Below are 27351 nucleotides of genomic sequence, written 5' to 3'. Positions count from 1 at the left end.
GGTATACAAAGTATTGCAAAAATCACATTTTTTATGGGTGTGGGACATGCACCAATTTTGAAACAGTTATATTGACTTCCTTCCTTCCTTCCCAATTAACTAACTTTTATGTTTATGAGTACTGATATTAACCAAGTCCCAAACTGAACAGGGATGTATAAGTTATGTCAAGGAATACTTGTTCTGTATCAGAGTAACTATATATTGGCATGATCTGGTTCTTCAGTTTCTCCCAGTTAATGAATTTAGATAGGGCTCTAACCAGGGAGATATCTGCTCTGTGCTATACTCCACCTGGAATGTTCTCCATAGGCTTTCATGCCAGGTGGCAGAATTTCTGGTGCCTGGTAACCATTGTTTATTTGTCCAGATATTTTAACTCAGTTAATTGTTTTTCTGACTTCCACTACTTTTAGATTTTCTATATATGTTGCTGCATGACCTTTAGATTTATTGTTATTTTTAATTTGCTGTTCTCAAGATATGGGTTGGATCTTAATCATTGTTTTCACATGCAAATTAAAAACAACAACCAAATACTGGGTTGGATTTAGTCTCCAGCATACCTGGAGTTGACTATTAAAATCAGTGGAGCTTGTTATGAGTAACTTAAGGCATATTTATTCTAAAAGATCTACTTCATGTGTGATTAAGGGTGCATCTACATTATAAAAGGAATGCAATTTGACACCATTTCAAGTGCAGTAGCTCCATTCTGTGGAATCCTGGGATTTGTAGTTTTACAAGGTCTTAAGCCTCCTGTGCCAAAGGGTGCTGGTGCCTCACCAAACTACACATCCCCGTATCCCATAGAATGAAAACATAGCAGTTAAAGTAGTTGTTAAACTGCATTATTTCTACAGTGTAGAGATACCCTAAGTCTGTAACCATCCCAATGTCTTTTTTTCCTTTTAATATGGAGGTTACCACACATCACACACGCGTGCGCGTGCACACACACACAGACACACACACACAGAGAGCTTATGGGAAGGTGAAGGCACCAGATCCCATCAGAACTTGTAAGCTAAGCAGGGTCAGCCCTGGTTAGTACTTGGATGGGAGACAACCAACTAATACCAGGTGCCACAGAACATATTTCAGAGAAAGGAACTGGCAAACCCCCTTTGAATCATCTTTGCCTAAGTAAACCCTATGAAATTCATGGAGTTACTGTGACTTGAAGGCAGATACACAGAGATAATAAGTATCTAGCAAATAAATACAGTTGCCCCTCCTAATTTGCAGATCTGAGATCTGTGACCTTGAATATCCACAGAGGGGTGACCTCCGCTGTTTTTAATGGCATGCACACCCAGGCCGCACACATGGAGGCACACCCCATTCAAGCCTATTGGGCTTAAATATGCGTGAACCTGTTGTCGTGTGTGTGTGTGTGTGTGTATGTGTGTGTGTGTGTGTGTGTGTGTGTGTGTGTTCTGGAATGGATCCCCTGCGAAAATAGAGGGCCAACTGTACATGTGTGTGAAAACTCACAACCTTCCTTTTGCTTCGCTCTTACCTTCAGAGTTTCCATAATAACGGGCCTGATAGGCAGAAAAGTGGGGGAAATCCTTTGGAAAGGTTTGAACCATAATGCCTAAATTTGGAAACAGTAAATTACCTTCACCGTATTAATCATTTTAAAAACAATACAAGTTTGTTTGTAGCTTTAAAATATTAATTGTCGTAATATAGGTTGAGTCTCCCTTATCTGGAATTCCGAAATCCAAAATATTCCAAAATAGTTCACATGGGTGGTTGAGATAGTGATGCCTTTGTTTTGTGGTTGTTCAGTGTACATAAACTTTGTTTCGTGCACAGAATTATTAAAAAATATTATCTATAAAATTACTGTCAAGTTATGTGTATATGGTGTATATAAAACATAAATGAATCTCAAGTTTAGACTTGGGTCCTATCTCCAAGGTATCTCATTATGTATATGCCCATACTCCAAAATCCAAAAAACTGCAAAATCCAAAACACATCTGGATAAAGGAGACTCAACCTGTGTATTACAGACTCACTTGCCACAGAGAGGAATCCTAGTGGGGAAGTGTTGTTAAATTAGAAAGCTACACCTTGGTCGGAACATAGTTCCTGGAAGAGTCTTTGCAGGATTCATTTGCAAGTTTACTGAAACACGCTTTTTGACATTATGAGCTGGAAACCCATATGCATTCCATACAGTTTCTTTTTCAGAACTCAGTACTCCTCATTTTCCTGGAAGTGCTTTAGTGTTGGAGTCATACTCAGATTTTTGGGATATTAGTAGTAGTGAGTAATACTTCTTTTGGAGTTTTAGCTTCTAGGAAGGGCTGAGAATGATAAAGAATTGTCCCTGTAGTCTAAATGCCTGTGCCAGACTCTGTGGTAGGCACACTTAAGAAAGAAAATAGCTCCTTGAAGCATAGGGTTGCTTATGTAATCAGTAACATAAAAATTCCTTGATTGTGTTAAAGTTGCAGTGAATGCAATCTGTCATGAGACAACAGGGGAAGCAATTGCTTATTCAAAGTAACCATTGTTATACATATTATATATATGAAAATTCATACTTAATACAGTGTACTTAGGACCTATGTTCAGTCATATAGTAATAGATAGTAGTCTTAACAACAATTACAGTGTGCCCTTGCCTTACGTGGGGGATCCATTCTGGACCCCCTGCGTAAGGCAAATTCTATATATGATGAAGCTCCATTCACCATATTAGGGCTCGCTGTCCATATATCCTCAAATCTGTGTATGACGAGCCAACGTATGGCGCGGGTGCGCTATATAACATTTCTTGATAGTGTCAGTTACATAGTCACATCACTTTTGGAGTGTGGTTCATCTGTTTACTTTTATCTTCTGTAGGCTTGAAACTTCTGTTCCATGTGAAAGTGGGGTGACCTTCCATGTGTTAAATTGCAGCTCCCTTCATTTTGGCCGGCTAATAGTGAACGATGATGGACGTTGTACTCCCACAAAACATGGAAGACTACATATTCCTCATGCCAATTTTACATCAGTCCCTCCACATTCGCTGGAGTTAGGGGTGAAGGAACCCTGTGAATGTGGGAAAACTGCAAATAAAAAAACTGATTTCTTTTTACTTAAGAGAACACCTCTCTAAGAATCTCCAGGTCCTCCAGTGCAACTCTGTGGTCGACATTTGCTAGAACTTGTTTATAGAATTATGCTGGAGAACCTGCAGATGCCTAGAGAAGTGTTTCCTCTAGGAACTTGTACGTTCTCCAGCACAACTCTATGGTCAACTTCTGGCAGAGTTGTGCTGGAGAACCTAGAGATTCGTAGAGAGAACATATGAATCAAAACCACAAATACAGTAATCAAATCTGCAAAAGTCAAAGCCGCACATGTGGAGGGCCAACTGCGTAGTTACCAAAGACGGTGCCTTTCTGTAAGTACAGTGCAGTGATTTCTTCATTTCCCAAATACTGTACTCTATGGTGATACATTTGTGAAGAAGAGATAATTAGCTAGTTGTTCCAATACTGCCCTTAATTACCTCATGCAGTCTTCTGGTTTACACACCTGGTTGGTGATTCTTACATGCCACAGAGTAAGTAAATGAAGGAATACAAGAATTCTTAGTGTGTAGTTTCCACATTATTAGAGTGATGATGACTGTATAAAGAGTGCATGATTTGTAGAGGGCCACCAAGCCACCCAGTGATACTGAATTCTTCACATGGCATGGCTAACAATATTTTTGTTAGGGAATGGATGGTAGACTGAACCAGTTATATGACACATAGTCAAAATATCCTTCTATTTTTATTGATTTTCTAATAGAAAATGTCAGCCCATATTTCCTGTCAGTAGTTTAATATACCATAAACTGATTCAGTAATGTGAGAAATTGCAAGTGAAGATGTTTCTTGTTTTAGAGGTACTGTATATATGATTATGATTCCTTGGTATTTAGGTACCCCTCCCCCCCCAATTTTCCAAGGAGACAGCTAACCATGCTATATGAGATTCTGCATGGTGTGTGGAGAGTAACTATTCCATATGCATAGCTCCATGCCTCTTTTTAGGCTACTATCAAGTCTCTGAGGCCACTGCTACTAACAGTCATGGAGCAAGAGTAGAGAGGGAAGGATACTACCATGCAAGCTTCTACAGTTCACTAAAGAGAGGGGTAGACAAACAACAAATGAGAGGCAGTCCCTGCTGCTTGGTTGCATCCTTCCTTTCTTCACTATAGTGTGTACCCCATGTGCTCCCTTCAAAACAAGACATACACCCACAGCAACACACTCATATGTCACTAACAGGATCCCAGCTGTAATGTGTGAATAAGGAAATCACATGTTACAGACATATGTCTTCTGAAGTGCTGGAAGTGATTTCAGCTCCCTGTCAATCCAAGCTTGTTTTTGTGTAGTGGAATAGTTTTTTGTCTATCCCTACGTTTTACTTCTGTGCAGTATGTGTTATTGCTTGAATATCCTTGATCTCTTCACATTGTAAACTATTCAAGAGTCCCACTATAAAAATCTACTATTAAAAAAGGGCATTTAAAGGCTAGTTTTCTTAGTCTGAATTGTCAGTAGCAAGGTATTTTTGACATAAGCAATGAGTATCTTGGAATAACCTTTATACTGGAATTGATTAGTACTGATCAATGGTAAATCCAGTATAAACTTTATATAAAAACTGAGTTAATTTGAGTTTTGACAAGTACATTTGAACTGAAATTATCAGGATTGATTTATGTTACACAGTGTGACTTAGCAGCCTGTATACTTGTAAGTCCAATTAAGCAGATGCTCAAACATGTTTTTGATAGCCAGCCAAAATTTGCGATTGCTACTGGCCCCAGACCTCTTACTATATTGATCATAAAGGCAGTGAGAATTCCTCCAAAACCAAGAGTCAGATCAGGGTTTCCACCATACACTGTGTTTTCATGCTTGAAAGAAGAATGGGAGCTTGTGCCTATTGTTATGCAGAACTTTGGAGGCACTGAGTAACCACAGCATTGAGGGTCTTTAAAGCACAGCACAGTGAGCTGTCTCTTTTTTAGACAGGGACACATTAAAGAAATGTTATTGATCCAACATTTTTATGGACACTTGGCCCTGTTAAATGGGACACAGTATCACATTATACAGGCCTGATTTAGTTATGTAATATTATTTGAATAAACTCCTCCCATACAATTTAATTTTGTACAAAGACATATTTGTGGTGCCAGTGTAATACTATTGGGACCAAATGTTTGCTATGGATTCAAATAGTAAAGCCCATTTAAACATTAAAATTAATATTACAATTTGATTATCCTTTTTATCCTTAAATAATAGAGTTGATGAAAAGTAAAAAATGATACATGGTAAAATCCAGACTGGTAGAGATGTTACTCAAAATGGACCTTTGTGTATTGGACCCTTCCCTCCTACTTACACAAGTTTTTTTGTCTTGGTTCCTGTATCTGTGGCCTATAAATTTTGAATGTATTGACATGGTCCAGTTAATAGGTTATGTATCCAGGCTGATTAGACCTTATAAATTCTGACACATGGAAAGTCTTGGGAATGCTTCAACATATACTTCTTCACAGCAGATTCCATATCTCCCAGATGTACTTTTGGAAGTTTTGTTAAAAACATGCTAGAGCATCTGTGAATGTCTAGTGAAAAAACCCATAGAGCCATACTTTGTGTTGAGTTCTTCATGGATCCTTTCCAGTCAAAGCAGATACTGGTCCAAAACACACTGCAGAAATAATCCAGTTTGAGACCACTTTAACTGTCCTGGCTCAGTGCTAAGGAATCCTGGGAACTGTAGTTTATTGTGGCCCCAGTGCTCTCTGATAGAGAAGGCTAAATGTCTCACAAAACGGCAGTTCGCAGAATTTCCTAGCACTGAGCCAAGGCAGTTAAAGCGGCCTCAAACTGGATTATTTCTGCAGTGTGTTTTGGACCATTGAGGGCCAGCTCTAGAATTTATAGACCGTTCAGGCCTTGGATGCTTTGCAAACATGTGGTTGATCCTTATAGTAACCTTTCTTTATAAGTGTTCTTATGTATGTTTAATTTTCCCTATTATTTAATAATTAAAATATTTATATCCCACCCTTTATCTGAAAAATCTCAGGGCAGTTTGTAATAAAATCAACTTTAAAAATAAATAATCACAAAAGTTTAATGGTTAAAATATATTAAATAGTTTTCAGTTTAACAACAGACAATTTCAAACCATTTAAAACATTTGAATAATATACTCATAAAACACATGCAGCATGGATAAATCAGTTTGGCCTGAAGGCTTTAACAGAAAGCCAGGTATTAACCTGGCACTGAAATAATTCTAATGTTGATGCCAGTCAGGCCTCCTGCAGGAAAGAATTCCACAGTTGGGCTGCCACTGCAGAAAAGGCGGTGCCTCCCCACAGTTGTCTTCCCACAGTTTTCCCCACTTACTGATGGGACATGGAGGAAGGCCCCTCTAATAGATTTCAGTTCTTGGGCAAGTAGTTATATAGAGAAGCACTCCCTCAAGTATTAAGGTCCCAAGCCATTTAGAGCTTCCCTATGAATTGGGGAGTTTGTATTTCCATGCTATTGAGTTGTCCTTATTTATAGAAGCACATTTTGAATTTGAATCAATTAATGAAATGCAGTAAGACTGAACTAGGTAGAGTAGTAGACATGTGACTTGACTCTTTCTTGAAACGATAATATTATGATATATCACAGTGACATGTTTTAAATTCATATTTTAGTTGAGTGCAGAATTGAAAATTGTGTTGCTTCACTTCTTTTTTGTTTATTTGTTTCAAATATTACTAGTGCTCTCCTTAGTTTTCAAAAGGATTGCCCAGATGTTGGATAATTGTAAATACATACCAAGGAAAGTTACAAGCTTCACTCCAAGCCCTCTTGTGAGGAAAATAAGTGGGAAACAGAGAGAAAAACTGAGCCTGTTGAATGGTGAAGGTAAAAGCCAAGTTTAAAATCTAGTAGACTCTCTCAGTGCCAAGTCACTGTTGAGGGGATTTATTAGGTAACAGTACATATAGATGTAGCACTAGCTTTCCTCTGATGTAGATTAATTTTTTTTTTCATTCATGTTTTTGTGGAGCATCCAAAGTATATGTAATTAGCATTGACATTGACAGATCCCTTATACGATACAGTTTATGATATAGTGGCCCCTTGTTATCTGCTGGGTTTGGTTCCAGGATCCCCGTGGAAAACAAAATCCGTGGATACTCAAGTCCCATTAAATACAGTGGCAGAGCAAAATTATTATTATTATTATTATTAACCTTTATTTATAAAGTGCTGTAAATTTACATAGCACTGTACATACAATCTTTTTAATTAGACGGTTCCATGCCCTCAGGCTTACAATCTAAAATGACATGACATAAAAGGAGAAGGGAAGGGTGGTGGGGCTAGTAGGCTAATACATATAAAGTACATAGCAATACAGGAAATGGTTCAATAAAACAGGCATCAAAAGAACATCAAATAGCAAGCGCCAATTATGCAATGCCTGGGAACGCTTCTCTGAACAGGATGGTCTTCAACTCTGTTTTGAAGCTGTTTAAAGAGTGATGGCTCTTGCTCGCGGGGGAAGAAGGTTCCAGGAGTGAGGGACAGCAAGTGAAAAGGGGCAAATCCGAGATGGGGCAGAGGGAATCCTGGGCTGGGACAGCAGACCTTGACTACCAGAACGGAGGGCCCTATATAAAATTGCAAAATCAAGGTTTGCTATTTGGAATTTATACTTTTTTTTGGAATATTTTCAAGCCGTGGATGCTTGAATCCATGAGTAAAAAATCTGAGGATAAGAAGGGCTGACTGCTTTTAATATTATTCAGTCTTGCTATTTCACCCCTTCAGCCCAGTCGTCTATCATTAGGTCATGACCCATTTCTTGTAAGCTTCCTTTTGTGTTTTTCCCCAAACCAAGGCTTTGCATAATTTATGGAAATGGATGTTCCATTGCAGAATTATATTAAACTACTAAGATTTTAAAAATTATTTTCAAAAATGTCTCACTGAAATTTCTTCCCATGATAAGCACCAAAGTTCTGCTTCAGTTGCTTTAAAAAGCTTTCAAAATTTCCCAGTTTCTTTCTGGCATGTTTTTTTTAAAGGCCCTTTAAAATGCCAGAGGAAATAAAAATGTCTTAACCTCGTGGCTCCCTCATTCCCTTCCAAGGCTTTAGGGAACTCCAGGGAGCTATCTGAAGCCTTGAAACAGCAGGAAGGAGGGCACCTTCACTGTCCCCAAACCTCTTCTCAAGGCAAGAGAGCTGTCTTTCCCCCAACAGCTCCCTGTCCTGGGAAAGGGTGGAGGATTATTTCCCCCAAACCCCTTCCCAAGGCAGACAGCTGCTTGAGGAAGGAGGCAGCTCTCCGTCCTGAAAAGGTGTGGGATTGGCACATGCACCCTTCCCGGCTTCTCCCTCCTGGGCTTTTTCCCTCCCCAGGGGAAAAGCCCAGGAGGGAGGAGGAGTGCGTGTTCAGCAGCCTTGACCTCACAAATAATCAAAATCAAAATCGCGAGTGTCAAAGATGCAAATATCGAGGGACAACTGTATTTAGAATTCACTGGCTACTGGGAATCTGCTGTATTAATATTGCAAGGGCCAGCAAAGAAGAGAAAGGGGGGACAAAGTTTAACTAAAGGCAGAGCTCTTACCAGCATTCAGGGTAGTATGCTTTAAGCCAGGGGTAGGCAACCCTTTTGAGCCGGGGGCCGGGTTGCTGTCCCTCAGACAACTGGGGGGCCGAAGCCAAAAAATAAATAATTAAATAATTTTTTTAAAAACTAAATAAATAAATAAACTGGGACAAATGTAGGACAAAATTTTCAAATGGAGGGCACCTTTTAAATAAAAAATGGAGGACACGTGAAAAAATTTGCTGATTTTTTAAAAAATGTTAAGATAAATGCATGTTTCTGAGGCTTCTATAAACAATTGCCCCTGTGTGCGAGAGGCCAAAGGCCCCGGCGGCAATCGGTGGCAGGACTGGTCTGGGGCCGGTCCCAAGGCCTTGCCAGGCCGCATTCGGCCCGCGGGCCGCAGGTTGCCTACCCCTGCTTTAAGCAGTCCATTACTTTAAAAGCCATTTTTATTAAAACCAGTTTCCAAAAGCTTGCTGGAAATGAAAGGTCTTAACTGATCACCAAAAAGAAAACAAAGACGAAGCCATCCTAACTTCCCTAGGAAGGGAGCTCCGAAGTGTGGGAATGACCACAGAGAAGGAGGGTATATTATCAGCATACTGGGCGTCATCAAGATCCTGTGTTCCCACCGACCCTGCCTGTGAAGGCAGTGGAGTAGAGAGAAGTGCCTCCTCTGCAGATCTTAGAGCTTGAACAGGCTTATAGGAGAAGATAGGGTCTTATTGGTGTCTTGGCCTTAGCTGTATAGGATTTCATAGATCAAAACCAGCACTTTGAATTTTTCCCCAAAACAGACAGGCAGGCAGTGGAGCTGTCGGAACAAGGACCCCAATTAGCAATCTGGCTGCAGCTCTTTGAACCAGTTGAAGTTTCTGAATACTCTGCAAAGCAGTCCTACACAGTGCTTCAAATAATTCAGTTGGCATGTCACTAAGCCAAATGAAATGTCCCAAGGAGTTGGCGCAGCTGGTGCACTAGCTTTAACTGTGCAAATGCACTCTTTGTGACTGCAGAAACATCTAGGATTAGGCTGACTCCAGGAGTACACACAAGCTGTGGAGATGCATCTTCAGGGGGAGTGTAACCCCATCCAACACAGGCTGAATCCTTATTTCCTGATCTGCCTCACAACTAACCAAGAACACCTCTGTCTGGTCTGGATTAATCTTAAAATAGTTTGCCATTTTAGCACAAAACAGCTTCCCTGGAATTATGGGGGAATGGGGTGATAGAGCTGGGTATCATCAGCATACTGGTGACACCTGACCCCTAAACTTTGGAATTGCTTGTAGTAGGGAGGGAAGAAATGTCCTCAGTAGAAAGTGGTAACAGAAGCTGGTGGAGTAACACATTACCCAAAAGTGTTTGAATCTTGCAATACTGATGCTTGTTAGAAGCCTGCAAACAGCTACTTTAAAGTCAAGGATTTAAAGTCAAGGATTATAACCTCACCCCCCCTTTTATACCCTTGATCTATTTAGAAAATCAAAGGTTTGGGCATATTAACTAGGATTTTCATCCTTTGAAAGTCTCCTTTCACTTTTGGCATGTCCCCTCTGCCTATTCCCATTGTAAAATATTTTTTGAATTTGCTCTTGATATCAGATGAGTTTTCTATATAAGAAGTGTGTTAGTAGCTGGGTGTTTGTTTGGTTTGTTTTAAAAGAAAACAAAATACAAGTCCAAATCTCCATTGGATAAGCAGAACTAGTTATTTCAACCCTGGCCTAATTTGTGACATGGGCTATAGATATGCTATGAAAGCAGCAGAAATTGGGGCTGGGCATTATCTTCCAGTGTTTTTTGTAAAAGTCCAGAAGCAGAAATGCAACTAGTGGCTGGTACAGATGACCCTAAAGAGGCTGCTTGATACCACCCCTTTGAACACCAGATCAGGGCTGTGACAACTGCATGCTGCAGCCCCAATCCGTCATTTTTCCAGCCCAAAATTAAACAACAAAATGCCGCTCTTTCTTGGGACAGAAAACGGGTGGCTTTTGAGCCGCGGCGGTAGCTTATCAGTGCTCCTGCGGCATGCAGTGTATGAACACCACGTTGCTAGAGCACCACAATGCTGCTTGGCATGTGGTTTGGTGGGTGGCGTGACACCATCTTAAGGGGTAGTGTCTAAACGCCACACTCCCATGTCACCCCCAAGCTGGCGTATTGTGCCGCTTTATTTTGCCATTAGATTTCTGGTACACACACACACACACACACACACCATGTATCCAGAAAGGAGTATCGACAGTCTGTGGCAGCAAAATCAAGAACAGAGTAATGTTTCAAGTTAAAAAATAATAGGTTATATTTGACATCTGGGCTTTGAAACCCTGTACCAAATAAATCATGTTAACCAATAATAATAATAATAATAATAATAATAATAATAATAATAATAATAATACATTTTATTTCTTTCAGACCTCTCCTCTAGGTTCGAGGCAAGGTAAAGCATGTTAAAATACAAAACACAATTAAAAAATGCATAAACCCACAGTTAAAATACAGTACAGTATTATAAAACTGTTAAAACACACTTATAGGAGTACATATACTAATTAAAAACTCATGATTTAAAATTGACTCGGTAGGACTGCCAGAAAAGTTATGTCTTTATTGCTGTTTTAAATTTAGTCAGCATTTCCAGGTGTCCTGTGGCAGGTCATTCCACAGTGCTCTTTAAGGGATTTTGGACATCAGTTTTCAGAATCCCAGATTATTGGACAACATGGCTGAGGCTTCTGGGAGCTAAAGTCCAAAATCTCCTAAAGGGCACTGCTCTAGGGGCAGCAGATGAAAAGGTTCCACTAATTTTTTTGCCTAGTGAAGCAATAAAAATATGTACTTTCTAAGATATCTACTGTATCTAATGTTGCAGTGCACAGTATATGCACTTGAATTTGGAAATAAGGATATATACTCATCCCTCCACATTTGCGGATTTGACTTTTGCGGATTTGTTATTCATCGATTTTATTAATATGTTCTCTCTAGGAATCTCTAGGTCCTCCAGTGCAACTCTGTGGTCAACTTTAACCAAAAATCACACTGAATGACTTAGGGATCCCTAGAGAGAACACTCCCCTAGGCATTTGTAGCTCCTCCAGCACAATTCTGTGGTCAGTGTCTGACAGATGTTGACCACAGAGTTGCACTGGAGGACCTAGAGATTCCTAGAGAAGTGTTCTCTCAGTTAAAAACACAATGTTTTTGTTATTTGCGTTTTTTCCACATTCACAGGAGTCCTGTGCCCCTAACCCCAGTGAATGTGGAGGGACAAGTGTAGTGTTTTTACTTTAAGACACTAGACTTTGGTTTAAAAACTATTGTACATTGATCCATATTTAGAAACTGCGGACTAGGAAAAAAATAAAAAGCTTTTTCTACAGACAGACTGTATTCTAAGAAAACTTTCCATGAACCTCTCAGAAACACTTCCTTATGGATGCTGTTAGTATATACTTAAGTCTTGTTTTTCTAAAGCAGCAGCTTTCAGTGGTCAAATTCATGGGTAGTGTTGACAACTCAGTAAAGGGGAACAAAGTTAAATCTAGAGTTTAATGAGCACACTGTTTTTCAGTAATTAGTTATACAAAAGAATACAATCACTTTTTGTCAAAGACAGGAATGATTCTCAACTAGTGATCTTGTATTTGTAAAGCACAGTGATGAAAATAAAAATCACATAAGGCAGCATGAAATGAATTGCTTATAGTTATGATAAACATGAGGTAATAAGTAATAACATAGTAGTAATATGGTAGAAATAATAAGATAGTAGTAAGGAAATAAAATTATGGTAGGTCCAGCAAACAGTTTTCTATGGTGAGACATTCTGGGTGCTGTGCAACTGCCAAAACTTACTGTCAGCACAAAAATGGAAGTGGCTACAAATCCACTTCTAGTTTTGAAAAAAAAAAAATGTGTGTGTTTAAATGTTAAGTAGTGCAGAGAAGACGCTGTCACCTGTTCAAAAGGGAAATTGTGACTCCTCGGGGCTTTAGGTAGAAGTAATTTAACATTTATTTTTCAATTTAATTTTATTTTTTGCAATAAAATGCAGTCTGGGCTATGTGGAGAGATCATAGGCTCTAAAAACAGTCTTAGGGCCCCTCACACCCACTATGATATGTCCATGACAGATACAGTTGCAGATATCTATATTGATGTAAACAATGAATTAACAATATAATGTGTGGTACTGAGGATAGGGTCTTGTAGCTAAAATATTTGTTCATAGTGGCAGTTCGGTTTTGAAGTGGGCTTGACAGAACACACAAAATAGCTTGGCTAATTCTGAACCATGTTTGGATTGGGTAGTCCTGATAATAGAATTACTAGGAAAAGGTGGTATCTCTCTTTCCCCATCACCGGCCCCCTTGCAGCAATGGCTATGGCAGTGTGGAAGCTGGGGAGTGGTGGCAAGGTCAGAATTTCCAGGAATCCTTGAACTGCTGAATTTCTACCTCTGCAAAGAAAAATATATTTCTCACTATCTGTGTGCATGCACCGCACATGGTTTCTAGTCATCTGTTGGTTTATGAACTACCTAGAGGTGTTTTTACAAGTTCCTTCCTCTGAAATATAGCCTACAGCACCAAATATTTGTGGGTGGTCGGTCTCCCATCCAAGTACTAAACAGAACAGACTCAGAACAGATGAGATCTGGTGCCTTTAGGGTGTTTAAGCCTCACTAGCTACTCGAAATCTGCTGTAGTAATATCCCAAGGGACAGCAAAAAAGCAAAAGGGGACAAAGTATAACTAAATGCAGGGTTCATACCAGCTTTCAGAATGGTGTATTTATTTAGTAGTAGTTGTTATTTTTCATCACAAGATTTTCCCTGCTTTCCCCTTTACCCTCACTAGAATCCTGTAAATTTGGTTGTTTGAAAGAAATTGTCTGGTCCGCAGTCACTGTTGGAGCTGTGTGGTGGAGTTCAAATATAGTATGATTTGGGAGTCTTAACAAATACTGTTCACCTATTGAGGAAAAACTGAAGGAGCAAGCCATGGCTTTGTGGAAAGTATTTATTATTATTATTATTTTAAATAAAAGACTTCACCTGAGTTTTTGTGTGTTTGCTTGATCATGGGCAGTTTTAATCTTTTTAATACATTGAAATTACTGGACACCTATATGGCACTGGTGACTGTTGCTTTTCTATCTTGTAGAGAGAGAGAGATGTTCAAAAATCTATGAAAATTCATTTGCCAGTCTTCATTTCTTTTCTTTTTTTTACATTAGAGTCTGTGGAGCAGTTGCTTTTACTTCAGTAAGCAATTAAACATGGGGAGCTTTTAAAATGGTCTGGCCTCAGTCATATGGAATGACCAGTTTGATGAATGTGACCAATTTTATGTTTATGTAAATTTACAGAAGATAAAACTGACCTTGAAAACAGTGTGATGCAGAAGAAAATTAAAATCCCCAAGCTCTCTCTCAACCACCTAGAAGAAGCAGGGGAGATTACAGATTATGGGGATGAAGATATGGAACTTAGACACTGTAAGGTATTGTAGTTTTGTTTGTTGGTTAATTTCTTCTTTTTTTCCCTTTTAAAGTGATTTCAGAATTCCAGGATGCCCTTCAGTTCTTAGCAGAAAAGAAATAGAAATAACCTATACAAGAGTAAATTCTTTTGGAAAGAGTGGAATTTAATTCCAATTAAATATGCTTCGTACTGTTGAACTAAGGAATGTGACTAACTGCATTGCTTTAAGTGTCATTTCTCCCTAAATGCATCTATTTTACTCTGTGTACAAACAGTTTTAGTGACAGTTGTTACACACTTCTTTAGTTTTGCCGAGAAGGGTTTTGTTTTGTGAAATTGAATAATTGGAATTGTAACTAAATTTTTCTTGTAAATGAAGACTTACCGTAATTGTTAATACAGTCAGTTTTGGAGTAACATCTGCTGCAAGGCTTTTTCAGGTGCTTCAGATTTCCCCCCTCTTATTTTCAAAAGTTAATGCTAGTCAGTATCTTAATAGAGGATGGACATGTTCTACACTTAGTGTGTGAACAATTTTTATTATACATATGTAACCCTTGTATTATGGTTTTGAGAATATCAAAAACTGTCTTAAAAAAACTGTGACTTTTCTGGAAGTTGTCAGAATTATCAAATTTTATTGATCTAATAAAAACAATAGCATAGTATATAGTATAGTATAGTATAATACCAATTTGAATTGATGATACATGATCAAGTAACATAAGTTGTATAAGTTCATTGAGCCATTGGGCTCATTGTATGGCACTGGGTCTCAGCCTAACTTCTCTTTTTCTAAATATGATAGTGATCTACTTCACATGGTTAAAGAAATACTTTGTAAACTCCAAGAAACAGAAAAATAGCACCATGGATCATATTATATGCCCTTGTCTCTTAAGTTTGCTTTTTGTCTCATCAGCTAAGCTACTTTTTCCACTGGGTTTGAGGCAGCCAAATCCATTGACATCGATGTATCTCTCCCTCCCTCCAAATTTTCCTGTAATTGGTTGTTAGCATACATTTAAAGGCGTATACCCAACAAGCTTTTGGAGGGGGAGTTGTAATGGTTTAAGAGTATCTGGCTATAACATTCGTACTTTTTGCAGAATCTAAATTAAACATTCCTAGAAGACATCCACATTGTAAATAAATATTTAGCATAAACAGCATTTAGAAAGCACAACAGACAGTACAAGATGGGTGTACCATATGATCTCCCTGCCCTGGTTTTGCTTGCTTGTGAATTGCACAGCTTTGGCTTATCAGTTCCATAGTGTACACAAAAGCTTTTTGCATGTAGCCTTTTGTGAGGTACCGTGCACTATTTGGCTTTTTATCTGTTGAGGTAAGTGTGGTTTCTAATGAAAACCATTACGTTGCCTTACTTTGATTTTGGATTCTAGAACCAAGGGCTTCTTGCTGATGACTTCTTTGCCTTAATCCCATGGAAATAAAATGAGAAGTAAATGCAGGCACAGCAACAATAATTTAATGTTTGTGCCAGTGTGCATAAAATTCTAGTACTTTCTGACTCCAAACAGAGGCAGCAACAATGTTTCAGTGGCCATTGTAAATTCTGTTAAAGTCATGGGGTCTGTGCATGTGATTTACCTTTATGCCAGCTTGTTTGGGAAGTGGACAGAAGGGAAATTGCTTGTGTAATGGGATGTTGAATACCTCCTTATACAAGTATGTACAAAGTATAGCCCCCAAGTATAAATAGCATAACATGGTGTAATGCCCCAACATGATTTTGTCCTACAGCTGCCTGTGCTTTTATGGGGGAATTGAGTTCTTTGGTTTACTGGCAAAATTACAGAGAGGAAAAGAACACATACTGTATAATGCTTTTAAATAGATGAGGAATATGGACTGTAGGTTTTGAACAGGCTTAATGTTTTTAATGAATCTGATAACTGTTTAACTTTTGTTGACCAATTACTTTGCCATGATACATTGCTATTATATTTACATCCCATTTTTTGACAAATAGTACTTCCAGTGAATGAACACTACAGTTTTACTTGCAGCGGGGTTGCTATATTTGTGTCTGGATGATAGCAAGTATGTTTTTTATGAGTACTAATAAGAGTCAACATGGGAAGAAACACACACCCTGTTAACCATTCTTCATGGCAACAGTGTGAGCCATGCACACACATATATACACATCTTATGTTACTAATGCAAAATCATGGGCTAGTGACATTTTTCTTCCTGCAAATGAAAATAACACATGATGAGAAGAATCTTGAAATAGAACAGAACTTTTGGCTTATTATTTTAACCCAACCATATATATTCCAGGCCTCATCTCTCATGTCAGATTGAGTCTGTACATTTGGATGTCACTAGAGTGATCAGACTTTGAATTACTGATCATTGGTCTGGAATTGGCTGAAAAGTTGGAATTTCCCCCTGTATTTTCATGGTTTTTTGCCATGTTTCAGATTTTTCATTGTCAGAAATAGTATGCATTAAATTAGAATCTCATTGTAGGCATGGAAGCACAATTTTTTTCACCATCCTGGATTTTTCTTATTGATTCTATTAGTAATGATAATGTATTTGTATTGCACCCTGGAAAATTCAAAACAATATCTGCCTTTCTATGTTTAACCTATGATATGTCTATACTTTGAAGGTTTGTATCTTGTGCTGGGCCAGAAAAATAGAACAGGAAAGCTCCTGGTGTACCACCCATCCTGCGGCCCAGCAGCTTTCCTGTCTGAAGTGACTGAGGTGGTCTCAGTGTTGGTACTGGAGAATCCCAGAACTGTGTTATCATGACAGGACCTGCTCCAGACTTCATGGCTACCATGATAACCATGGAGTTGTTTCAGTACCTCATTGGTCTTGAAACACGTGGCAGGACATACCTTAGACTTAGTTTTTGCTGTTGGATGGATGAAGGACGATCTAATTTTAGGGGTGATATACAACAGCCTTGTTGTCATGGTCAGATTACTTCCTTGTGAAGTTTGGTTTTGCAATAGCAAGCCTCCCCTGCAAGGGTCTGAGACTGATTAAGATGGTTTGCTTTCAGAGACTTATGGGAGGATTCCTGAATGTTCTTGGGGATTTTCTGGTTGATAAGGGCTGATGATTATGTCAAGGCCTTGTTCCCACTATGGAATATTGAGATGGAAAGGACTGTTGATGCAGTCACTCCTAAGCACCCAGTCCTATTCATCTTGAATTACTGAAAATCTACAGGCAATAAAACAAGCTGGACAAATGCTAGAGTGCAATGGTATTGGTCATGGAGTGAATATGACCAAAAATTGGTAAGGATGTTTTGTTGTGGTGTATAACAAGCGGCATTGAAAGTGGCAGAAAGAACTTACTATGCCTCTTCTGTTCTGCCTTCTGCTCGTTGTCCAGCAGAGCTTTCAGAGTGGCTAAGAGCCTATTGGAATCAGGCTCAGAGAGGCCAGATTTACAACTGTCAGTTGCTTACTACAATAAATTTGCCAAGCAGAAAGCTGTTTGTATTCATTCAGAACTTTGTGCCACAGTTATTGCAGGGTCCAGGGGAGTGTCAAGTAACTGGTCAATTTTTTTGAGAGGAGGGGATTAGTTTCATTTGTTGCAGCTTGATGATGTGTGGCTAAGATGCCTGAAACAGTCTATCCCACCACTTGTAGCCTTGACCATTGCCCATCATGGCTCTTAAGATCCAGCAGATGTGAATTGATTGGATGGGGCCAAGGTGTGGTGAATGCCTCACTACATCAGGGGGAGGTGCCTGCTACGTTGAAGGAGAATTGTGCACCCTCTCCTGAAGAGGATCTCCCTGGACCCAAAGGTATGTGGTAACTACTGCCCTATCACTAATATCCTGTGGTTGGACAAGGGGCTTACATGTGGTGGCTGGGCAGTTTCAGATCATCTTGGAGGAAACAGATTATGTAGACCCATTTCTATTTAGTTTCAGGTAAGGGTATGATACCGAGCCCATCATGGTTGTTCTGACTGATGACCTACTCCAGGGAACAGACAGGAGTGCTACTCTGGATTTCTCAGTGGGTTTTGATATCATTGATCATGGTATCTTACTGGGTAGACTCTGATGGTTGGAAGTAGCAGACATTGTTTTACATTGGTTCCACTCCTACAAGGTCCCTGCAAGGTTGCTTCCAGAGAGTGTTACTGGGGGACTGTGGCCATTGTGCTGCATCAGTCTTGTCTCCCTTGCTGTTTAACATCTGTATGAGGCCAAGGCCATTGGGAGAGTCATTAGGAGTTTTGGGGTTGGATGCCATCAGTGTGCCAGTGTCACTCAGCTCTACTTTTCCTTATCATTGGAGTCAGCTGGGGCTGTGGAGGTGTTGGAGTGTCTGGATTCTGTAATGGGCTGGATAAGGGTGAATAAACTGAAGCTGAATCCTTCCCAATAATTGAGATTGTTGGAGGGACTCTCCTCTGTGTCCCATCAGTAGGCGAGATATATTGTGGGAGGTCATGGGAGAGGGCTTTTTGTGCAGTGGCACTCTGGTTGTGGAATTCCCTCCCTCTGGAAGCCTGGTTAGCGCCAACATTAGAACCATTTTGGCACCAAGTTAAAACCTGGCATTTTAGTAAAGCCTTTGGGCCAAACTACTTTTATCCAGGCTGAACATGTTTTATGCTTATATTATTCAAAATTGTTTTAACTGATTTTGAATTGTCTGTTCAGTTGAAAACTATTTAATAAATGCTTAATCTTTGAACTTTTGTGATTATTTATTTTTAAAGTTGATTTTATGAATATGATCTGCCAGCTGTACCACTAGCAGCTGTGTCTCTGCAATTGTTTTTAAGATGGGGGAAGTCCAACATTGGCAGATAAGCCTAGTTGCAGGTATATTTTTTACAAAACACGGAGTGCATTGCATTAAAATAACAACCAGCAACTACCGAAGCAGGAAACAATCTGACAACATACTATGAAAACAATTGCAAAATAATAAACAAATTATTACACATTGAATAATGTTTTAAAAATACAATTATATGTCAAGCAAAGGTGTATACCTTTTTAAGTAAATGCAGATGTGTCTATAAAGTCTGTTTTCACATTCTTCCTTCAACTATATTACTTTAAAAGCAACACCTGTGGAGATGTGTTAGGGGAAACAAGTTCACATACATAACATTATCAAAAGAATATGCCAAAAAGGGTATATCTACCAGGCTTGAGGTACAGAGAATTATATTTTAGGACATAATCAGGAAAAGGCAAATTACTTCTTCCATATAATATAATTCAGTCACTCTTAAATGTTAAAACTCTTAAAAGCAGAACATATACTTACAGGCCCCTCCACCTAGGCCCAGAGGAAATTGAAAGCTCTGCCCTCCATCTTAGCTACTGCCATCCTAGCCTTGGAGGGAGAAAAGAACTGGCAGTATCTGCTGGACTTGATCCCCTTCCTACTGCCATTCTCTTCTGCTTTGGTGTCATGTCTTTTAAGATTGTACGCCTAGGGGCAGGGAACTATCAAATTAACAATTTGTAAGATGCTGTGAGAGCCTTTGTGGCAAAGTCTAAATAAGAATAAATAAAAATGTGTTTCATGTAGCTTATTCCCAAGCAAATGAGCATAGAATAACAGCATGCAGCCTTTGTTATTCTTGGTCTCAACTACAGTCATCCCTCCTAGTTTGCAGACTTCCTGTTTGTGGTCTTGAATTTCAGCAAATGGGAAGCCAAGAGGGACAAAATGGCGCACGCACAGGACCACATTTGGGAGTGTGCAGCCTTTATATCCAATGGGGCTTGGATATTTGCAGTTTCTCCGATTCGTGGGGGATCCAGAACGGATCCCCTGTGAATCAGGAAGGACAACTGTACAGTATTTCTCTTAAGAGTTTATATGTGGTTGATTGTTTAATACATTTCTGACTGATAATTTCTAAGAAGTCTTGATGGTCCAATTTGCTCAATCATTTTTTGGACAGAGCAGTCCTCTGTACTTTACTCTTGGGGGGCTTGAACCCTCCCTCCCTTGTTCTAGGATCCATGACTGGGAGCCAAAAACACAAGTTGATAAGCGTTTATAAGTAAAGTTTTTTTTTTTAAATAGCTTATATTGGGTATGACTGATATCAATTTATGATGCTTTCCCCCATAGGTATTCTGATAGTCTTTATGCTGTACATGCAGCACATGAAGCATCTTTCTATCACATTTGCTGTGGTCACATCTTTTTTCTGATTGTCACTGAAGAGTCATGTAACAACATGATATTGACAGCACGTATACTAGAGTGTGATATTTTTGCCTATAGCTTTCAAACTACATAGTGTATTTGTGACATGAGTTTTTTTCTCAGTACTATTGGAAATAACTCCTACTACTCTCCAATGAACTGTGGTTTTCTGCTCTTTTCCAAATATTTGAATCGCTTGCGAGCAACCTGCTACTCAGAGGCACTGGTTCCAAAATTCTTTATGCTAATAGCAAGATACCAAACTGTGCCAGAGCTCAAATGGATTTTGTACTTTGATGAACACTTAGTGTTCTTCAGTAAATTCTGTCTGTGGGTTCACCAAATGCTAAAGGAGCATCTTGTAGTTTGTTGACAAAAGCCATGCCATCAAATATATCATTTTATAGAAAATTATCAACAAAGCAATTTGTGTGTTTCTGGAGGAGAAGTGAAAGGGCTACTTATTGGGATTTATCAGAATACAAAGAACACTAGCTAGAGAATATGAATCTCATCCCACAGAATAGAAATTCCTTAACTGAGGCCTGTTACAGATTGCCAAAATAAAGCTGTTTCGGGTCTCTTTGGAAGTATGCTATTTAAATTATGCATGGGTCCTAAGAATCCGGAGGTTGCGCCAAAGCCACACTCCATTCCTAAGCACTGGAGTGTAGCTTTGGTGCAGCTTCCGGATTCTTAGGATGCATGCATCATTTAAACAGCATACCTCCAAAGAGACCCGAAGCAGCTTTATTTTGGCAGTCTGTAACAGGCCTGAGTTACCTTGTTGTAGCTTATCAAAAGTGCTAGCAAAGAATGTATGCATACATAAATAATTCCTAAGTGTACAGGGAGAAAGTCCTGGACTTAAATTTATTTATTTTTATTTATTGCCCTCCTTCGTGAATATCAATTAAACAAGAACAGCATTAAATGCATTAAATACATTGGAATGTTTCAAAACATTCTTAAATAATATGTTCATCATGGCTCCTCAGCTTACATAATGTTAAGCTTTTCTCATTTGCATACATGTTGAGCCCTATCTGCTATTTCCCTGTATTGTCTCCTCAAAGAATTTTCCTCATATGATGATTATGGAATTATTCCAGTCAAAGCAGTTCTAGTCTTCAAGGTTGTAGTTTCCTCCCAGTGCCAAATTATATGTCATGGAAGATATTTTATACCTGTTTGGAATTTTGGCTGCCTGTTGATCTTCAAAAATTGAGTTTAGTCATCAGAATCTTTTGTTGGGTGAGCTATCTTACCTGCTTTGTAGTGTAAATTCATACCTACCCACTATTTTTTTTTCCAGAAAGTGTTTCTAGAAAACAAGAATTCTTAAAAATGCTTGGAAAAGAGTAAGCATAGCTTTCCCTATCAGGTCCCACTCTGGGAGAAAGCAACATATGAATGGAATGGAGTTAATTAATTCCTCCCATGCTTCCCAGACAGAATTATCTTCTGAAGGGGAACTGCAAGGAAGGCTTACTGTACAGGAGAAGGCTTATAAGCTCTTTTTGAAAATCTCCAGGTATTCTTAGGCCATTCCAGTTAAGGTTTGAGGTCATAGAATCATAGAGGTTAGAAAAGACCACAAGAGCTATCCATGCCATACAGGAATTCACAATCAAAGGTCATTGGGAATGAAAGGTGACAAAGAGGCTCAATAGATGGGGAGAAAGGGGCAGTGAGACACCGCCCCTTTCTGCCCCTGACAGAGGCCTCATCAACCAAATGGCGTGGTCTCCGCAAGGCATAAAAGAACCCGCTCCTGGCGGGTTGTTTTTAGGCCATGCGCAGGGCACCATTGGAGCCCTCTCGCACACCAATAATGTACGCATGGTGCACTGCCATTTGGATGCTGCACTGCGCGTACATTATCATGGCAGCCCCCGTGGGGATAGGGGCAAGCCATGATGGCACCTGGACAGCGTGGTAGGGCTCGGGAGCATGCCGACACTCTGATCTCCCGAACCCTAAAATCGGCCCCAGGCTGGCGCATAGCACCAGTCTGTACGAGGCCTAACTCATTATGTGCTGTGCCCCAATGTTGAGCTAGTGAGGCTCAACCATGGATTTCAAGAAATTTTTCATGATTAATATCTACAGCTATTCTGTTGTATCATCATGATGAAAGCTTTATGACTTGGTTTACATAGTCATACAGTAAAGACCACAGCACAATGAAATAGATAGGCAAAAGTTACAAACCACAACCAGATTCATTCTGGCAATAGAGAGAATTCTGTTAATTTTTTTTAACGGAAAAGCACTGCCAACATAAAAAATGTTTTTTTTTATGCTTGGGGGGCAGTTGGGATATGGGATTGTTCTTTTTAACTGTAATTTTTAACTGTACAATGTTTTATTCTTATACTCTTATAATCCACTTTGATTCCTCTGCGAAAAAGCAGAATATACATTATTATTATTATTATTATTATTATTATTATTATTATTATATTTTGTGTTTTGTGTTGACAGATTTTTTTTTATTCCACAGTCCAATTTTTGTCATAAATCAAGAAAAGAGTAATGAATATATGCTACCATGGTTTTATTTTTTTCTGATCTCAAGGCACTGAGTTGATTTGTACATTTATAATGATTTCAGATAAGTGAGCTGCAAAGGGTACTCTCTCTTACATATGTTGTCATACTATAATGGTGACTGTTCAGAACAACTTAGGTAGTGACTTAGCCAAGATATCACTAAGTCTAAGTAATTGTTTTCCAGTAGAATTAATAATGGCATGCAGACAGACATGAACTGTGAAACATATAATGACTGGCATTCCTATGTTTGGTCATATAATAATTAAACAAAGATTAAGGTTGTTCACATTCAAACTGATTTCCTGTATCAGAGCTTTGCTTTAGATACCTAGACCTCTGTGTTGGAGATGCCTCTGTTGCTTCTATGAAACAAGGGATTTCAAATAGTTTAGCCATGGCAGCCATACAAGAACATTGCATGTATCATTACTGATAACATATATAAAATATGCAGTTCAGCTCTCCATATAGAACAGTCTGATACTGCTATATTTTTCTAAATATTAATTATAATCGTCACAATATACTGGCATTCCTTTACCTCTTTTATTTATCCACTTGTTCTTTTTTTGCAAATTAAAAAAATTAAAAGTTAAAAAAATTAAGTTAAAATAATTAAATTTAAAAATGTACATTGTATCATAAAAACATGACTGATACACTCATAATTTTTGCTGGCTTTATGCATGCATTTTATTTTCACATATCATTTCTCCTGGCCAAATGATACTATTTCCAGCTGTACACATTTAGCAGCATTTTAAAGATCTTAAAATCAACTATTGTAATTACATATGTATTTCATCTCCATCTACCTTGGATGGTATTAAAATGGAGGATCCAATATTTACAAGAAGCCTTGACTGCTACTACTAATAAGCAAATTTGGAGGATGCAAATATGGTTCAATTGTTACCTCAGTAGGGAGATTGCTGATAACTGAACAATTCTGAATAGCACTATACTAATAATTTGATTGTATTACACATTTCTCCAAATTAAGTAACTTATGTGAAAGGTGTAGCCACATACTCTTAAACCAGCAGGGTACAAAAATTGCATTTAGGTATGGGATTTTTTGATAATACTGTAAAAATTACAGGGATTTTTTGTAGAGACCTGTTAGCCCTTTGATAGTTTGCTACCTAAATCTGATGAGGAAAATACCAGCAAATGGAATGAGACACAATATCTGTGCCTCTTTCTTTACCTCATGGAAGCATTTGGCTTAATATTGAAAAATGTCTAGTTGCATTTTTTAAAAACAAAGTGAGTAGACTAATGCATTTGACATAAAGAACACAATATTTAGAACCCTAGATGTACTTATTCTCTCAGATCCAGAGGAAGGCAAGGGGAGAACCCCCCCCCCCGATCAAATTCTGCCAAGAAAACCCTATGATAGGTTTGCCTTTATGTCGCCATAACTCAAAAATGACTTGAAGAGCGACAACAACAAATTAATTAGAGTGCTTGTAAGCAGGACTCTGTTTAATTAGCATTAGGTTTCCATTGATGAGTATCTCCAGATTTTGGCTGATCTTGATAGCCAACCAAACTCTGTGATTGCCACCTATCCTGCCCTATATTGTGCCTGGAACGAAGGCTTTTTCCTGTTTTAGTAGGATTCAGAGTGGTTGAGAAATTAGCAAGATCTCTTGTAGGCTTCTGAGACTTTCTGGATTTGGCATGATGTCTGAGTTTGATATGATATGCTGTGTAGAAGCAACTGGCTAGAATGTTAGGGTTTGAACTTTTTAAAACTGTTTGCTGCAATAAAAATAATTGTATATGATGCATACTTTTTCCCTCTTGGGATACAGTGCAACCCTGTTTTAGTTTTCTGTAGGACTCTAGTATGTTATATGCTGTGGTGTTTTAATACAGTATTTTGTTGTGATATACAGAGACAAGATGGGAGAAAACAAAATGAAGGTACACACAAAAGCATTGAAGCTGTTGTTGCACGCCTTGAGAAGCAAAATGGAATGAGTCTCAGTAGCAATTCCAGTCCTGAGGCAACATTTTTGGAAACTTCAGAAAGGATGAACAGTATGGACGATGCTGTAGTTCCTCGAGTCCTTTATGAAGAATTACTGAGAAGCTATCAGCAACAGCAAGAAGAAATGAGACACATTCAGCAAGAACTTGAAAGAACAAGAAGACAGCTTGTTCAGCAAGCAAAAAAGCTAAAAGAGTATGGGACATTAGTGTCAGAAATGAAAGAACTCAGAGACTTGAACAGACGGCTACAGGATGTACTGCTTCTAAGACTAGGCAGTGGTAAGTGCTTGGATATAACTGGAACAAGTTTTAAAATAATTTAATTTGAGTCTAAAGTGAATGAAATTTATACAAAATAATACTGCTATGTCTTTGCATACTGCTTAGACATTTACTTAAATCTGCATTGGAAATTCTGGATTTATTTTATTTTTCTAAAAATAAATATAATGCTATTATTACAACTACTAGAATACAACTGTGGTTACAGTAGTGATAGGTGCTCTGGGAACAATTCCAAATGCACTAGCACAATTACAAAAATTAATACTACTTAGAACACCCCTCATTATCTAATGATACCTGGTAGACTCTAAAAGTGGTTGTGGTGGTGGTGATGATGATGGAAGAAGAAAAGCTTTTTCTGCTGAAAGACTGTGTTGGTTTTCCAATGGGCCATACATCTTCATAGGGTGCTATGGTTGAGAACAAGAATTTTTGATCTATTCATCCCCCAGTATTCAATCTGCCACTATAACATGGGCATAAAAATATGACATTTTAGTCACATTCCGCTCCAGAATTAATCATTGTGATGTCAAGTATTAGAGCCTAAGTAATGGGAACTCAGATCTTTGTAAAATGACAAAGGAACACAAGAAAATTGTGGAATAAAAGTAAATACTTTATTTTTGGAGCCCTGGTGGTGCAGTGGTTAAATGCCTGTACTGCAGCCATTCACTCAAAACCACAAGGTTGCGAGTTCAAGACCAGCAAAAGGGCCCAAGCTCGACTCAGGCTTGCATCCTTCCGAGGGCGCTAAAATGAGTACCCAGACTGTTGGGGGCAAATTAGCTTACTTGCTAATTAGCTTACTTGCTGTTCACCGCTATGATCTTTGGAATAGTGGAATATAAATAAAACAAATTAAATTAATTAATTAAATTAATCTTACTGTGTTTAGTGGGAATTCTACAGACGTATGCATAATTTTCTAGAACTATATATGGGGTAGAACTCCAATGCAGTCTCACTGTGCAAATATCATTTAGAATCATAGAATTGTAGAACTGGTAAAAACCTCAAGGTCCATCACGTCCAACTCTCTTCCATGCAAGAATACATAATCAAAGCCCCCCACAGTTCTATATTTGTAGCCCTTGTACATTTTTCATTTTTAGTTTAGATTTATTCACAGGTATACAATCCAAATTTACATAAAATCAGAAAATATTTTCATTCGTTCAGCAAGCCTGCTTTTAAAAAAAGCAGTACTTCGTGTTTTAGCTCATGTTACTTGTCCTCTGATATACATTAAGGTATGTTTGTTGAACAGGACTGCAGTGTCAAGAATTTAGCTATTACTCAGGCAGCCTTTTTCTCTAAAAGTGCAAAATCAAAAAAGTGCTTCTATTTCATACACAGTGAACAGATAATGCTTCATGGTCAAGTGTAAAATTTAAGGTAATGTTAATTTGAGACTGTGAAATAAGAGTTTTCTGGCAAAGGACCTGTGACTAAGTTAACATGACTAATACAGTCAGGATATCCATTGTCTGATACATAATGAAAAAATACTTACAAGCAAGACAGTGTCATATAACAGTGTCTTTCTTATGCATATGCACATTATAATTCAGCATCAAGTTTGAAGAAAGTTTGTGGTTAGACTTTTAGACTCCTTGTTAAAGTAAAAAATAATTGTATAAGTTGAGTCTCTCTTATCTAAAATTCGAAACCTTTTCCAGCTACAACACATGTAAGTGTACTGTGTACATTTGTGAAACTGCAGAGGGACACAAGATTGGAGACAGAGTAAGGCAGAAGCAGGTGACTGGAGGGCTCTCCAGAGATCTCCTGTACAGTAATCAGGTTCCTTATGTTTCTTTTTAACCTACCATAACAAACAATTGTGTTTCCTTTTGTTGTTATTTTCATCATCAGATCTACAGTTTTTAAAATTCCCTTTTGTGGAACTCAGTGTTGACAGAGTTGTCAAGTGACATCAGAAATTCATAGCTATTTTATCCATGTGTGGGTGGAAGAAAGAAAACTTGGAGGTGAGGTGAGGTGACATACAAGAAAAAGATCACTATTTTCAGCATCATTCTGCCACTTCCTACCCATCCCCAATTGCCAGATTCAACAGAGTGTGACATAAATGGGAGAGCATATGTGCAAGAGGATACTCTTATTTTTTTGGAACTCTCA

At 38.5% G+C, this 27351-nt stretch overlaps 2 protein-coding genes across 3 annotated transcripts in view; both read left to right on the top strand.

Annotated features, from left to right (window-relative positions):
* Positions 1–27351, top strand: part of LOC121927909 (cytosolic carboxypeptidase 6-like) — an 827289-nt gene that overhangs the window by 357383 nt on the left and 442555 nt on the right. The gene's annotated exons all lie outside the window — the stretch shown is intronic.
* BEND5 (BEN domain containing 5) overlaps positions 1–27351 on the top strand; it is a 48554-nt gene that overhangs the window by 4530 nt on the left and 16673 nt on the right. For both annotated transcript variants that reach the window (XM_042461945.1, XM_042461946.1), the window contains exons 2-3: positions 14047–14180; positions 24825–25200. In XM_042461945.1, the coding sequence (XP_042317879.1) occupies positions 14047–14180; positions 24825–25200 (510 nt within the window). The remainder of the gene's footprint in view (positions 1–14046; positions 14181–24824; positions 25201–27351) is intronic.

This window comes from Sceloporus undulatus, chromosome 4 (genome assembly GCF_019175285.1).
Source record: "Sceloporus undulatus isolate JIND9_A2432 ecotype Alabama chromosome 4, SceUnd_v1.1, whole genome shotgun sequence".
Taxonomy (NCBI): Eukaryota; Metazoa; Chordata; class Lepidosauria; order Squamata; family Phrynosomatidae; genus Sceloporus; species Sceloporus undulatus.
The sequence above is the reverse complement of the archived record's forward strand: the minus strand, read 5'-3'. Positions and strand labels throughout refer to the sequence as shown.